The sequence below is a fragment of the Chiloscyllium plagiosum genome, chromosome 11, assembly GCF_004010195.1.
Source record: "Chiloscyllium plagiosum isolate BGI_BamShark_2017 chromosome 11, ASM401019v2, whole genome shotgun sequence".
Lineage (NCBI taxonomy): Eukaryota > Metazoa > Chordata > Chondrichthyes > Orectolobiformes > Hemiscylliidae > Chiloscyllium > Chiloscyllium plagiosum.
Genome location: NC_057720.1, coordinates 5,603,313 through 5,619,092, shown reverse-complemented (window position 1 = coordinate 5,619,092; position 15,780 = coordinate 5,603,313). Strand labels below are relative to the sequence as shown.

Sequence of the window (15,780 nt, the reverse complement as noted above, 5' to 3'; positions counted from 1 at the left end):
CATTTCCAAAGCCCCTCCCCCAAGTCCCTCCTCCCTACCTTTTATCTTAGCCTGCTGGACACACTTTCCTCATTCCTGAAGAAGGGCTTATGCCCGAAACGTCGATTCTCCTGTTCCTTGGATGCTGCCTGACCTGCTGCGCTTTTCCAGCAACACATACACAGTCATAGAGTCATACAGCACGAAAACAGACCTTTCAGTCCAACCAGTCCATGCCGATCATAATCCCAAACTAAGCAAGTCTTCTCACCTGCCTGTGCATGGCCCATATCCCTCCAAACAATTCTTATTCATGTACTTATCCAAATGTCTTTTAAATGCTGTAACTGTACCCGCGTCCACCACTTCCTCTGGAAGTTCACTCCACACATGAACCACTCTCTGTGTAAAGAAATTGCCCCTCATGTTCGTTTTAAATCTTTCTCTTTCACCTTAAAAATATGCCCCCAGTCTTGAAATCACTCACCTTAGGGAAAACACACCTGCCATTCACCTTATCAATACCCCGCCCATGATTTTATAAACCTCTATAAGATCACCCCTCAACCTCAAGTTAATTCGAGAGACCAGAGTGGAAAAAGTTTGATAGAGTTGTGCAGCATTCCAAAGGGATTTGGTCAAGTTGGAAAGAAGTTATTTCCAGTGGCAGGAGCGTTGGTGACCAGAAGATATAGATTTAAAGTAATTGGCAAGCGAACTAGAGGTGACACTGGTGAATAAGTGATTATAACCAGACTGGTCATCAAGCTGGGATGGTGAAAGCGGTTTCAGCAGCAACTTTCAAAGGGGAATGGAACAAATACCGGAAGGAGGGCAGGGCGGTAGATGTAATCTATATGGATTTCAGTAAGACCTTTGATTAGGTTTCACATGGTAGGCTGCTCTGGAAGGTTAGGTCACATGGAATCCAAGGGGAGCTGGCAAATTGGATGCACAGTTGGCCTGATAGTAGGAAGCAAAAGGTAATAGTGGAAGGATGCTTGTCGGACTGGAGGCCTGTGACTAGTGGAGTGCCTTAGGGGACGATGCTGGGCCTGTTGCTGTTTGTTATCTATATCAATGATTTGGATGAAAACATACAAGGCATGATTAGTAAGTTGCAGACGAGACTGAAGTAGGAGGTATCCTGGGCAGTGAAGAAGGTTATCAGCAATTGCAGCAGGACCTTGATCAGCTGGGGAAGTGGACCAAGAAATGGCAAATGGAGTTTAATATAGATAAGTGTGAGGTCTTGCATTTTGGAAAGTCAAATCAAGGTAGGAGTTTCATGGCGAATGGTATGGCCTTAAGGAGTGTGGTGGAACAGAGGGACCTTGGAGCTCATGTGCACGGTTCTCTGAAATTGGAATCGCAGGTAGACAGGGCAGTGAAGAAGGCTTTTGGCACACTGGCTTTCATCAGTCAGGGCGTTGAGTACCATGGCGACTACACCACAAAAAATGCTGTGTTGGTTGCAAAGCACCTTGGGACATCCGCTGATAGTGAAAGGTGCCGCATAAATGCAAGATTTTATTTTCTAAATTGACTGAAAAATCCAAGCTCCTGGCTCTCAACATGACACTCAGTATTTGCCTCCAATTAGACCTCCTGATTGCATTGAAATTTTGAGCTGATTAATCTGCTAATGTGGGGAAAGGACATTTCCAATTCGCCAAATTGGTGTTAGCTTCAAGCACTCACAGAGAGAGGCAGCATCCAGGGAACAGGAGAATCGACGTTTCGGGCATAAGCCCTTCTTCAGGAATCCCTGAAGCCCTGAAGAAGGGCTTATGCCCGAAACGTCGATTCTCCTGTTCCCTGGATGCTGCCTGACCTGCTGCACTTTTCCAGCAACACATTTTCAGCTCTGATCTCCAGCATCTGCAGACCTCACTTTCTCCACTCACAGAGAGAGGCACCTACCCAGTACGATGGAGAATAAAGGTCCATATATATGGTCTATACGGTCACTGTTTGTCCTGCAGCTGCCTGAGGTGCAATATCAGCAAGAAACAGTGATTGCACACCACCTGGAGCCTACCAGAGTGAGTTTAGTAACTGTGACAACATTCAAATTAAACCAGAAATAGTTTTGAATTGTACAGGAACTGATGCCAGAGAGTTGAATTCTCTGCCACAGAAAGTGGCTGAGATCAAAATATTGAATGTTATCAAGAAGGAGTTAGATATAATTCTTAGAGCTGTAGGGATCAAAGGGTATGTGAGGGGTGAAAGTGGGAACAGAGAACACAGTTGGATGATCAGCCATGGTCATGCTGGATAGTGGAACATGCTCAAAGGGCTGAATGGCCTACTCCTGCTGCTAATTTCTATGTTTCTATGATACGAGACTGTAAAATGCATTGATCAAAGGCTTGTTCCAGTTCTGTCCTTGTTTACTCAACAGTTTGTAGAGCTGGGGCAAATATCCATATGACACGTGACTGGCTGGTTCCTATTTCCTTTGAACCATCAAACGAACCAAATCCTAAATATTATGTTTGAAAAACTGCCTCCCAATATCGATAAGTCTTCCACCAAATTAAACAGAACCCTCTCCCTCATTGTACAGCCAGGCAAGCCTTATTGCTCAGTTCCTGGATGGGTGCAACTCCAACAACACTCAAGAAGCTTGACACCATCCAGGACAAAGCAGCCCATTGGATTGGCACCATTTCCACTCTCATAAACATTCACTCACTTCATTATTGAGGTACAAGAACAGCAGGGTGTAACATCCGCAAGATGCAGTGCAGGAACACACAAAGGCTCTTTCTAAAGTGAAGACCTCTACCCCAAAATGTGGGCAGCAGATACATGGGAATACCGCCATCTACAAGTTCCCCTTCAAGCCACTGACTTGAAGGGCTTTTGCCCGAAACGTCAATTTTCCTGCTCCTCAGATGCTGCCTGACCTGCTGTGCGTTTTCAGCACCACTCTAATCTAGACTATGATCTCCAGCAGCTGCAGTCCTCACTTTCTCCTTGGAAATGCATCGTTGTTGCTTCAGTATCTCTGGGTCAAAATCCTGGAACTCCTTCTCAAATAGCACTGTGGAGTCCCTAGATCCCAAGGGCAGCTGAGGTTCAAGAAAGAAACACACACACACACGCACGCACGCATGCACGCACACACACACACACGTACCCATGACCCATCGCTCCATTGGCTGGCTTGACTATAAAGGTCTTCTGTCTGCGTTTCTTTCGGAGTTCCTTCACACAGTTCTGGAACTGAGTGTATTCCGCAGGAAAGATCCAGGTCCTTGGGGTGAAGCAGTATTCCTGAGATTGACTCTTGATCATCCTGAAAGTAAAACACGGATGATAAAAGGAGGAATCCACGCCATGGCAGAGTGTTCAAAACTGAAATCATGAAAATTTTGGGGGAGAATTTTCAACAGAAACCGAAGAATGAGAAATCAGGTGGAAATGAAAGCGTGTGGCCATTGAAAGGAAAGCTCATTCCCTAACAATGGCTTGCAGGGTACAGCAATTGACTCAGGAAAACAATACTTGGCTAAAAAGGGTTAAATTATAAGAACAAGTTACACAGACTCAGGAATAGACTTGAACGCGGAAGGTGGTGCGTTGATCTAATTGAGAAGTTTCAGATGGTTGAAGGAAGAGATAGGTCAGTTGGAGAGAAACAATTTCTTCTGCTAGTCCAGAACAAGTGGGAAGATTCAGGGCAATGTCTGGAATGATTTAGATGAGGGAACTAAATGCACTATCTCCAAATTTGCAGATGACACAGAGGGTGGGAGAGTGAGATGTGAGAAGGATTCAGTGATGATTCAGTGTGATTTGGACAAACTGAGTGAATAGGAAAATGCATGGCAGATTCTGCACAATGTGGATCAATGTGAGGTTATCCACGTTGATAGCAAAAACAGGAAGGTGGATTATTCTTCGAATTGCAATAGATTTGGCAAGTGGGAGGTGCAATGTGACCTGGGTGTCCTTGTACACCAGTCACTGAAAGTAAGCATGCAGTGCAGCAGGCAGTGAAGAAAGGAAATGGTATGCTGGCCTTCACATTGGCAGGTTTCTAATACAGGAGCGCGGATGTCTTGCTGCAGTTGTACAGGGCATTGGTGAGACCACACCTGGAGTACTGTGTCGGAGTTTTAGTCTCCTTATCTGAGGAAAGATGTTCTGGCAATGGAGGGAGTGCACCAAAGGTTTACCAGACTGATTCCTAGGGTGGTAGGACTTACGTATGGAGAGAGAGTGGATCAGTTAGGGCTATATTCCCTGAAATTTATAAGTATGAGGGGGAAACCTCATAGAAAACTATAAAATTCTACGGCTTGACAGGAAGGATTTTCCCAATGAACAGGGAGTCCAGAAACAGGAGTCACAGTTGAAAGATATAGGTAAACCATTTCAGACTGAGAGGAGGAGCGACTTCTTCACCCAGAGAGCAGGGAGCCTGTAGACTTCTCTGTCACAGGAGGTGGTTGAGGCCAAAATATTGACTGTTGTTGGGAAGGAGATGGAGACAGCTTTTACAGCAACAGTGATCAAAGAGTATGGAGAGAAAGCAGGAACAGGGGACTATGTTGGATGATCGGCCATGATTGTATTGAATGGCAGAGCAGGCTCAAAGGGCGGAATGGCCTACACCTGCTCCTATTTTCTATGTTTATTTATTTCCATGAAGGACTGTCTCTAATAAAGTTACCTGGGAACCTTGAACTCACTCCCCTAAAGGCTCCTGCGGCTGAAGGTCAACTGAAAATTTTAAAGGTACAATTTCTTTCAGGAGCTAGTACAGACATGATGGGTCGAATGGCCTCCTTCTGTACTGTAAAATTCTATGATTTTACTTGATAGGTTTTTAACATTATAGAAACAGAGAGTACGGGAGAAACTCAGCAGGTCTGGCAGCATCTGTGGAGAGAGAAACAGGATTAACATTTCAAGTCATACAGTCATATTACACAGAAACAGACCCTTCGGTCCAACCAGCCCATGCTGAACATAATCCAAAACTAAACTAATTCCACCTGCCCCTGGCCAATTTCCCTCCAAACTGTTCTTATTCATGTACTTATCCAAATGTCTTTTAAATATTATAATTGTATCCACATCCACCACTTCCTCAGGAAGTTCATTCCACATGTGAACGACACCTTGTGTAAAAAATTTGCCCCATATGTCTTTTTTAAATCTCTCTCCTCTCACCTTACAAACATGCCCCCTAGTTTTGAAATGCTCCATCCTTGGGAAAGATAACTACCAATAACTCTATCTATACCTACCATTATTTTATAAACTTCTAAAAGGTCACCTCTCAACCTCCTATGCTCCAGTGAAAAATCTCCCTGCCTATCCAGTCTTCCTTTATAACTGAAACCTTCCATACCCAGCAAATTCCTGGTAAATCTCTTCTGAACCCTCTCCAGCTTAATACCCTTCCTTAACAGGGTGACCAGAACTGGACACAATATTCCAGAAGATGCCTCACCAATGTTCTGTACAAGCTCAACATGACGTCCCCTCTCCTATACTCAAAGGACTGAGCAATCAGGGTAAGCGTGCCAAATGCCTTTTTAATCACCCTGTCTATAGGTCACTCAATCTTCAAGGACCTGCACCCCTAGGTCCCTATGTTCTACAACACTACCCAAAGATCTACCATTAATTGTATAAGCCCTACCCTTGTTTGTTTTACCAAAATATAATACCTTGCACTTATCCAGATTGAACCCCATCTGCTATTTATCAGCCGATTGACCCATTTGATCAAGATCCCTTTGTAATCTTAGAAAACCTTCTCCACTGTCTACTATGCCACCAATCTTGGTTTCATCTGCAAACTTACTAACTATGCCTAACTCATAGTGACACCTTGCTATCCCCAGCCACTGGCCCAGTCATCTTACCTGTGACATGTGAGTGTCCATAAGACATAAGACATAGGAGTGGAAGTAAGGCCATTCGGCCCATCGACTAACTATGCCTAACTCATAGTGACACCTTGCTATCCCCAGCCACTGGCCCAGTCATCTTACCTGTGACATGTGAGTGTCACCTGGAGCCCAGTTACTTCCCCCTTGCCGCTGTGTCACACAGTCTGGACTGACACATCCTCTTCACACTGAGCTGGTAAACTCTCCTCTGAACATTGCCACTTGCTGTGAAGGTGTCAAATGGTGGGGAGGTTGGTCCACATACACACACGCACACCCGCCCGCGCACACACACGTACACACAAACACCGCTCATACACGCGCGCGCGCACACACACACATACACGTATACACACACACCTTGCTCATTCTCAAACATGCTCACTCCCTAATAAATGCCACCTTGAGACTCCGATTCCAATTCTAAAGGAGACAGAAATCTGGCCAGCCTGGGTCACTTACTTGGCCATGTTTCTTGCCAGACAGTCCTTACGGCAAATCTCTCCCATTCCAGGAAAATGGTTGATCCTCTGAAAAGACAAAAAAAAGTTTGCATACAGCATCTGTAAACAGTCACAGTGTCAGAAATTGAGCTGGAGGAGGCAGAGATATAGTGATAATGTCACTAGGCTAGTAGTTCTGAATCCCAGCTTAATGATGTGGGCACATGAAGTTCACTTGGATAGATGGTGAAATGTGAATTCACCCACGACAAATCTCAAATAAAATAGCCAAATAGTAACTACGTAACCATTGTCGATTGTTGTAAAAACACAATCTGACTTTTGAGTGCAGTAGTTGGAACGTCATGTTGAGGTTTTAGAGGACATTGGTGAGGCCACTTCTGGTACACTGTGTACAATTCTGGTCGCTCTGCTACAGGAAGGATATTATTAAACTAGAGAGGGTTCAAAAAAGATTTACCAGGATGTTGCCAGGACTGGACGGTTTGAGTTATAAGGATAGACTGGGACATTTTTCACTGGAGCGTAGGAGGTTGAGGGGTGACCTTATAGAGGTTTTTGGATCATGAGGGACATACATAAGGCAATTAGCAAAGGTCTTTTCCCCAGAGTAGGGCAGTTCAAAACCAGAGGGCATATTTTTATGGTTAGAGAAGAAAGATTTAAACAGGACCTGAGGGTGAACTGCCAGAGGAGGTGATACAGTTATAACATTTAAAAGATATTTGGACAGATATATGAATAGGAACAGTTCAGAGATTTATGGGCCAAATGCAGGCTAGTGGAACTTGTTTAGTTTGGGAAACTTGGTCAGAGTGGATGAGTTGGACCAAAGGGTCTGTTTCCATTCTGTGTGACTCTATGACTCTAATTCTAAAGGGGTTGCAGGAGCAGAGGGATGTGGTGTATCTGTGCATATATCATTGAAGATAGCAGGGCTGATGGAGAGAGCAATTGTTAAAACATAACTTAACCTGGGTTTTATTAATAGAGGCATAGAGTACAAGACAAGAGCAAGATCATTTGATACAATGCCACATGGCAGATTGGTTAGCAAGTTAGAAATGTTTGGGATTGATGGGTCCCTAGAAGCATTGATTAAAAGTTGGCTAAAGGATAGGAGACAGAGGGTAGGTATAGATGGGCATTTCTCAGATTGGAAATGAGTTGAAAGTGGTGTTCCCCAGATATCAGTGTTGGTACTGTCGTTTTTCTGATTTACGTAAATAATTTGGAGATGGGTATTGAGGGCAAAATCTCTGAATTTGCAGATGATACTGAACCAGGGAGAATAGTGAATTGTCAGGATGACACTGAGTGACTTTAGAGGAACATTGACACATTGGCCAAATGGCAAACACCTGGCAGATAAATTTTAATATAGAAAACTGTGTGGCAATGCATTTTGGTTGAAAAAACATAGAGAGACAATACAGGCTCAATGGTGCAACTCTGAAGGGAGAATAGGGACCTTGGGGTTCACGTATATAATTCTCTGAAGTTGGAACCGTTGTTGAGAAGGTTTATAGGATCCTTGGGTTTATAAACAGAGGCATAGAGTATAAAAGCAAGGAAGTGATGCTACACCTCTACAAATCATTGGTCAGACAACATTTGGAGGATTGTGTTCAGTTCTGAGCACCTTATTAAAGAAGGATGTTAAAGCCCTGGAAAGGGATCAAAGGAGTTTTACTCTAATGATCCCAGGAACGAGAGATTTTGGATACAAGGACAGATTAGAGAAATGGAGCTTATTCAGCTTGGAGCAGGTCAGAGGTGACCTAATTGGGGTATTCAAAATTATGAACAATTTTGACAGGGTAAAGAAGGATAGTTAGCATGTCAGTAACTCGGGGTCACAATTTCAAGATTTTCAGAAAGAGAGCTAGGAGTGAGATAAAGAGAAACTTCTTTACTCAAGTTGTTAGGATTTGGAACGCACTGCCTGGGAGAGTGATAGAGACGGATTCGATAGGAGGTTTCAAATGAGAGCTGGATAGATATCTGAAAGTGATGAATTGAGAAGGCTATGGAAATAGGGCTAGAGAATAGGACTGGCTGGTAGCTGTTTCAGGAGGCAGTAGAGATATGATGGGTCAAATGGCCTCATCCCACACCATAAAATTCCAAGGTTCTATCTAGGGGGCATGGTGAATGAGAACCAGCCTGTTGGGGAGAAATGTTAGGAAGCTCTTCGATACACAAAGGGTAGGAGAGGTTTGGAACTCTCTCCCACAAATGGTACTGGATGCTGGATCAGTTGTCAAGTTTAAATCTGAGATAGATAATCTTTTTGTTAAGCAAAGAAATATTAAGGGATATGGGCCAAAGGTAAGTAAATGGATTTAGGCCACAGACCAGGCATGATCTCATTGAATGGTGGAACAGGCTTGAGGGGCTGAATGGCCTACTCCTGTTCCTAACTGCTTCAGCAATGAAGAATCATCATATCAAACTGTTTCTCTCCATTCCTCTGTCAGGCTGTGTAAGAAAGGTTTAACCCCTGCATTCCCCAAAACTGTTTCTCTTCTTATACAGATCCTGCTCAGTTTCTCCAGCAATTTCAGTTTTTATTGCTGGAGCATTGAGTACAGTTTTGTCCTTTTTATTTAGGAACGATACATTTGCCAGAGACACAGAGAGAAGGGGAGGGTCACCAGATAATCCCTGAGATGCCAATATTGTTTTATAAAGAAGGATTCAGCAGATTACATCTGTTTTCTGTACAGTTTTGAAGAATGAGGGGTTATCTTAGCGAAATTAAAAATTTCTTACACAGCCTGACAGGGGAATGGAGAAATGAAGTTACTTTAGTCTAAAACCAGCGGACATAACCTCAGGATCAGGGAAAAGCTGGGTAAGAATGTGGTGAGGAGGACTATCTTCGCTCAGAGGGTGACAAATCTTGTAACTCTCTAACTCAAAGGGCTGAGGAAACTCAATCAATAAAATTAAAAATCACTAAAACATTTATTTGGAAGCACTAGCTTTAGGAGCACTGCATCTTCATCAGGTGGTTATGGAGTACTCCCACCTCAGTTCAACCTCAAGTCCTCCACATCATGTCAATCAATAAACAGGTTCAAGACAGCAATCAATAGATATGTGAAGACTTTAAGGGACACAGAGATTGTATGGGATGATGACATTGAGGCAGTAGATCAGCTATCATCAAGTTGAACAGCAAAGCAAGCTCGATGGGCTGAATGGCCTACTTCTCCCACTTCCTGTGATCAAGGGCAGCTCATTTAAAGACAATTAGTGGGCGACATGGTGGCTCACAGCACCAGGGTCCCAGGTTCGATTCCAACCTCAGGTGACTGTCTGTGTGGAGTTTGCACATTCTCCCCGTGTCTGTGTGGGTTTCCTCCGGATGCTCCCATTTCCTCCCACAGTCCAAAGATGTGCAGGCCAGGTGAATTGGCCATCCTAAATTGTCCATAGTGTTAGGTGCATTAGTCAGAGGGGGTGAGTTACTCTTCGGAGGGTCAGTGTGGACTTGTTGGGCCGAAGGGCTTGTTTCCACACTGTACGGAATCTAATCTAATCTAATTGACAGAAAACAATTTCCAAAGCCCTAATCAAGTTAACAAAAATAAGGTACAGTATCTGTAAGTGTAACACAGTAAAGCAGCAGACAGACACGGCACAATGTACAATGGGGCAAAGGAAGTATTCAAAGTTCTCTCTTTATGGAATACATAAGATTTGAACAGGTACATTTTAAGTGTGGACTGGATGTAATTCATGAGTTACAAGACAGCAAGGCGGTGCTACCCCCTGGTGGTGTGGGGAAGAAGTACAACTGTCTGAGCTCAAAGTCCACAGCCAGCAGATTCACAGCACAGAGAATCCCAAACAACAAACCCAAATCCCACATCTCAGCCCTTTCTCTGCCAACAATCTGCTGCTACACCCTGTCAGGCAAAAAGGGGAGCGTGATGATGGGGGTCAAGTCTTGGCTGTACATTCCACAGCAAGGTCTCTGACACAGAGAGGATAGAAACCCTACATCGTGGAAACAGGCCATTTGGCCCAACAAGTCCACACCGACCCTCCAAAGGGTAACACACCCAGACCCATTCCCCTACCCAATGACTTTAAGTTACTGCAACCACAACTTGGGAGCCACTCCACTCTCTTCTCCCTTCATCACCCCAGTTCATGCACACACCTCATCAATCCACTCTCCACAGACGTCACCCATTTAAAATAGCAATGAAGAGAATTCTTTTCTCACATAAGGTTGGCAGTCTAGTCCTGAAAAGTATGAGACTTTCAATATTCTAAGGCAGAGGTTGGTAGATTGTTGATAAGCAAGGGAAAGGGGGTGGGGGGGGTATAAGAAGTGGGTAGTTGTGATTGTGGAGTAATCAGATCATTGAATGGGACAGCAGGTTCGAAGGGCAGAATGGGTCATGCCTGATTCAGGATTACACAGTCGCCATTATCAAAAAGGCAAAGTGAGCTCACAGCTGAGCGACGAAGGTGGCTGTTTAAAGCCACACTGATATACCTGATAGTTTCTCAGATCCGCAATCCTCTCCTGCTGCACAGCGGCATCATTCCAGATCAAGTTGGCAGTGTCATCTTCCTCCCGGGCTCGGGAAAACCCTGCTTCCAATATCGCCAGGCGCACTGCAAAAACAGAACGGGAAACCACCTTGTTCCTGTCAGTCAGTAACCTTCACAATTCGGGCAATGTGAGGAGCAGTTTATCCCCCATTCACCCTCTGTCCCAGAGCTCACTGACCACACTGTCGCTCAAACCTAGAGTCATAGAATTGTACAGCACGGAAACTGACCCTTCGGTCCAACCAGTCCATGCCGACCATAATCCCAAACTAGACTAGTCCCACCTGCCTGCACTTGGCCCATATTCCCCCAAACCTTTCTTATTCATGTACTTATCTAAATATTCTTTAAATGTTGTAACTGTACCCGCATCCACCATTTCCTCTGGAAATTTATTCTCCACATGAACCACTCTCTGTAAAAATCCTGCCCCTGCCACCTTAAAAATATGACCGCTGGTCTTGAAATCCCTCCTATGCTGGGGAAAACATCCTTGTCATTCACCCTCATCTATGCCCCTCATGATTTTATAAAGCTCTTTAAGACCACCCATCCTACATTCCAGGGAAAAAACTCCCAGCCTATTCAGCATTTCCCTATAACTCAAACCCTCCATTCTTGGCAACGCCCTGGTGAATCTCTTCTGAACCCTCTCCAAGTTAATAAAATCCTTTCTATAACAGGGAGACCAGAACTGGACACAATATGCCAGAAGAGGCTCTAACACAATACATTCTAAATTCCCATCTAGCTGACCAAATCTCTCCCCATCCTTCCCAATCTCTGTACACCCCTCCAGTAGCTTCTCTGAGATCTGTACACTCCTCCAAAGCTGCACTCTCTCACGGCACCATCTTTCATCACTCAACCTCTGAGAGCCTTGTCTTCAGCAGTTTGGCCCTGAGCCCTGGAATTCCCTCTCTGAACCCATTCACCTCACTCCTCCTTAAGACCCAGGATTTTCTCTCAGCTTTGGGTCACGTAACCTAATATCCCTTAACATAGGAACTTGGGACAACTTTGATTTGATAATCACACCTGTATTGTACTTTGGCGTGCTTTAGCAAATCAAGTGTTTAAAGCAATGCACATCATTGTTGTTGCATGCAGTTAATTGAATGGATCAGATGATTTTGTTTTCCTGTCTGCTACCCTCAACAGTCTGTATTACTAACCTCAATATGTCGACAGTAGTTTATAGGTAACTTATCATAGCGACATTACAACAACATAGGACACAGGAGCACAATTAGACCATTTAGCCCCTCAGACTTGCTGCAATATTCAAGAAGATCACCGTCCTGATTTATAAAACTTGTCTTACTTACTCACAAGAGGAAACATCCATCCTACATCCACCTGGTCAAGACTGTTCAGAAGCTTACACACTTTAATCAAGTGGAGTCTGTAGACGATTCAGCTACAACTTTTATGAGGCAAGATTTTCCACACAAACAAGTGCATGAGAGTGAGGGGGATTTCACTGGATCCCCTAGAACAATCAAACAGGACTAGACAAGGTAAACACAGGAAGGATACTCCCAATGACCAGCAAGTCTAGAACGAGGGGTCAGAGTCGAAGGATAAAGGGGAGGCCAATTCAGACTGCCATGAGGAGAAGTGAGGAGAGATGTCTTCACCCTGAAAGTGGGGAGCCTGTGGAGTTCTTTGTCACAAGCAGATTTGAGGCCAAATTATTGAATGTTTTAAAGAGGATCTTTATAGGGAATCTTGATCAGGTGGGCCAGCGGGCTGAGGAGTGGCAGGTAGAGTTTAATTTAGATACATGCGAGGTGTTGCATTTTGGTAACACAAATCAGGGCAGGAGTTATACAGTTATTGGCAGTGCCCAGGAAAGTGCTGCTGAACAGAGAGACTTAGGGGTGCAGGTACATAGCTGTTTGAAAGTGCTGTTGCAGGTAGACAGGGTGGTGAAGAAGGCAGTTGGCACCTTGTCTTCGTTGGTCAGAGCACTGAATACAGATAAAAACCAAAGGAACTGCAGATGCTGTAAAAACAGAAGTTGCTGGAAAAGCTCAGCAGGTCTGACAGCATCTGTGAAGAGAAATCAAAGTTAATGTTTTGTGTCCAGTGACCCTTCATCAGAATTCACTGAACAGGAAGTTGGGATGTCATGTTGTGGCTGTATAAGACAATAGTAAGGCCGCATTTGAAGTACTGCGCACAATTCTGGTCTAGCAAGGCTGTTACTAAACTGGAAAGGGTGCAAAAAACATTTACCAGGATGTTACCAAGACTGGAGGGCTTGAGTTACAAGGAAAGGCTGCATAGGCTGGGACCTTATTCTCTTGAGCGGAGGAGGGTAAGAAATGACTTTGAAGAAGTTTATAAAATCATGATGGGTATAGATAAGGTGAGTGGCCAAGATCTTTTCCCCAGTGTAGGGGAGTTCAAAACGAGAGGGCATAGGTTTAAGGTGAGAAGGGAAAGATTTAAAAGGGACTTGCAAAGCAATGCTTTCACATCGAGGATGGTGTGTGTATGAATGAGCTGCCAGAAGAAATGGTGGAGGCTGGTATAATTACAACATTTAAAAGGCATTTAGACAGGTACATGAATAGGAAAGCTTTATAGTGATATGGATCAAATGCAAGCAAATGGAATTAGTTCAGTTTAGGAAATTTGGTCAGCATGGATGGGTTGGGCTGAACGGTCTGCTTCCATGCTGCATGACTCTATTACAGCACTGCTGCCTCACAGCACTGGGGACCCAGGTTTGATTCCAGCCTCGGGCGACTGTCTGTGTGCAGCTTGCATATTCTCCCCGTATCTGTGTGAGTTTTCTCCAAGTGCTCCGGTTTCCTCCCACGGTCCAAGGATGTGCAGGTTTGGTGAATTGGCCACGCTAAATTGCCCATAGTGTCCAGGGATATGTAGGGTCAGGGGTTAACAGGGTAGGGGAATGGGTCTGGGTGGATTAATCTTCAGAAGGTTAGTGTGGACTTGTTGGGCCAAATGGCCTGTTTCCACTCAGTAGGGATTTTATGATTCCATGATTCTGAGGATATAGATATCTTTCTTAGGCTAAAGGGATCAAAGGGTATGCAGAGCAAGCAGGAGCAGGGGACTGAGTTGGGTGATCAGCCATGATTGTATTGTACAGTGCAGTAGGCTTGAAGGACTGAATGGCCTACTCTTGTTCCTATTTTCTACATTTCTATCAACTTAACATAGATTTATAGAGTCATAGGGTCTTACAGCACAGAGACAGGCCCTTTGGCCCAAACTGGTCCATGCTGACCAAAATGTCCATCCACACTAACCCCATCTCCCTGCACCTGGCCCATATCCTTCTAAACCTTTCGTATCCATGTGTTTGTCCAAATGCCTTTTAAATGTTATTAATGTACGCACCTCAACAACTTCCACTGGCAGCTCATTCCATATGCATACCATCTTCTGTGAAAAAGGTTGCCCCTCAGGTTCCCTTTTATTCTTTCTCCTCTAACCTTAAACGGATGCCCTCTAGTCCACGATTCACCAACCTGGGAAAAAGACTGTGTGCATTCATTCTATCCATGCCACTCATGATCTCATACACCTCTATAAGGTCCCCCTTCAGTCTCCTACGCTCTAAAGTAACGAGTCCTATCTCTCCCTCTAACTCATAGAGTCATAGAGTCATAGAGATGTACAGCACGGAAACAGACCCTTCGATCAAACCTGTCCATGCCGACCAGATATCCCAAACCAATGTAATCCCACCTGCCAGCACCCAGCCCATATCCCTCCAGCCCATATCCCTTCATATACCCATTCAAATGCCTCTGAAATGTTGCAATTGTACCAGCCTCCACCACTTACTCTGGCAGCTCATTCCATACATGTACCACCCTCTGCATGAAAAAGTTGCCCCTTAGGCCTCTTTTATATCTTTCCCCTCTCACCCTAAACCTATGCCCTCTAGTTCTGGACTCCTCGACCCCAGGGAAAAGACTCTGCGTATTTACCCTTTCCATGCCCCTCATAATTTTGTAAACCTCTATAAGGTCACTCCTCAGTCTCCAACGCTCCAGGGAAAACAGCCCCAGCCTGTTTAGCCTCTCTCTATAGCTCAAATCCTCCAACCCTGGCAACATCCTTGTAAATCTTTTCTGAACTCGAAAAGTTTCACAACATCTTTCTGATACGAAGGAGACCAGAATTGCATGCAATATTCCAAAAGTGGCCTAACCAATGTCGTCTACAGATGCAACATGACCTCCCAACTCCTGTACTCAATACTCTTACCAATAAAGCCTTCTTCACTATCCTATCTACCTGTGACTCCACTTTCAAGGATCTATGAAACTGCACTCCAAGGTCTCTTTGTTCAGCAACACTCCTTAAGACCTTACCATTAAGTGTATAAGTCCTGCTAAGATTTGCTTTCCCAAAATGCAGCACCTCACATTTATCTGAATTAAACTCCATCTGCCACTTCTCAGCCCATTGGCCCATCTGGTCAAGATCCTGTTGTAATCTGAGGTAACTCTCTTCGCTGTCCACTACACCTCCAATTTTGGTGTCATTTGCAAACTTACTAACTGTACCTCTTATGCTCGCATCCAAATCATTTATGTAAATGACAAAAAGTAAAGGACTCAGCACTGATTCTTGTGGCACTCCACTGGTCTCAGGCCTCCAGTCTGAAAAACAACCATCCATCACCATCCTCTGTCTTCTACCTTTGAGCCAGTTCTGTATCCAAATGGCTAGTTCTCCCTGTATTCCATGAGATCTAACCTTGCTAATCAGTCTCCCATGGGGAACCTTGTCGAACGCCTTGTCCATATAGATCACATCTACTGCTCTGCCCTCATCAATCCTCTTTGTTACTTCAT

At 44.4% G+C, this 15,780-nt stretch overlaps 1 protein-coding gene across 8 annotated transcripts in view; it reads right to left on the bottom strand.

The window, feature by feature from the left end:
• The window catches only part of ttll7 (tubulin tyrosine ligase-like family, member 7), a 307,243-nt gene that overhangs the window by 145,456 nt on the left and 146,007 nt on the right, over window positions 1-15,780 (bottom strand). For all 8 annotated transcript variants that reach the window (XM_043698632.1, XM_043698631.1, XM_043698627.1 and 5 more), the window contains 3 exons: window positions 10,878-10,999; window positions 6,360-6,427; window positions 3,128-3,286 (listed from right to left, as the gene is read on the bottom strand). In XM_043698632.1, the coding sequence (XP_043554567.1) occupies window positions 3,128-3,286; window positions 6,360-6,427; window positions 10,878-10,999 (349 nt within the window). The remainder of the gene's footprint in view (window positions 1-3,127; window positions 3,287-6,359; window positions 6,428-10,877; window positions 11,000-15,780) is intronic.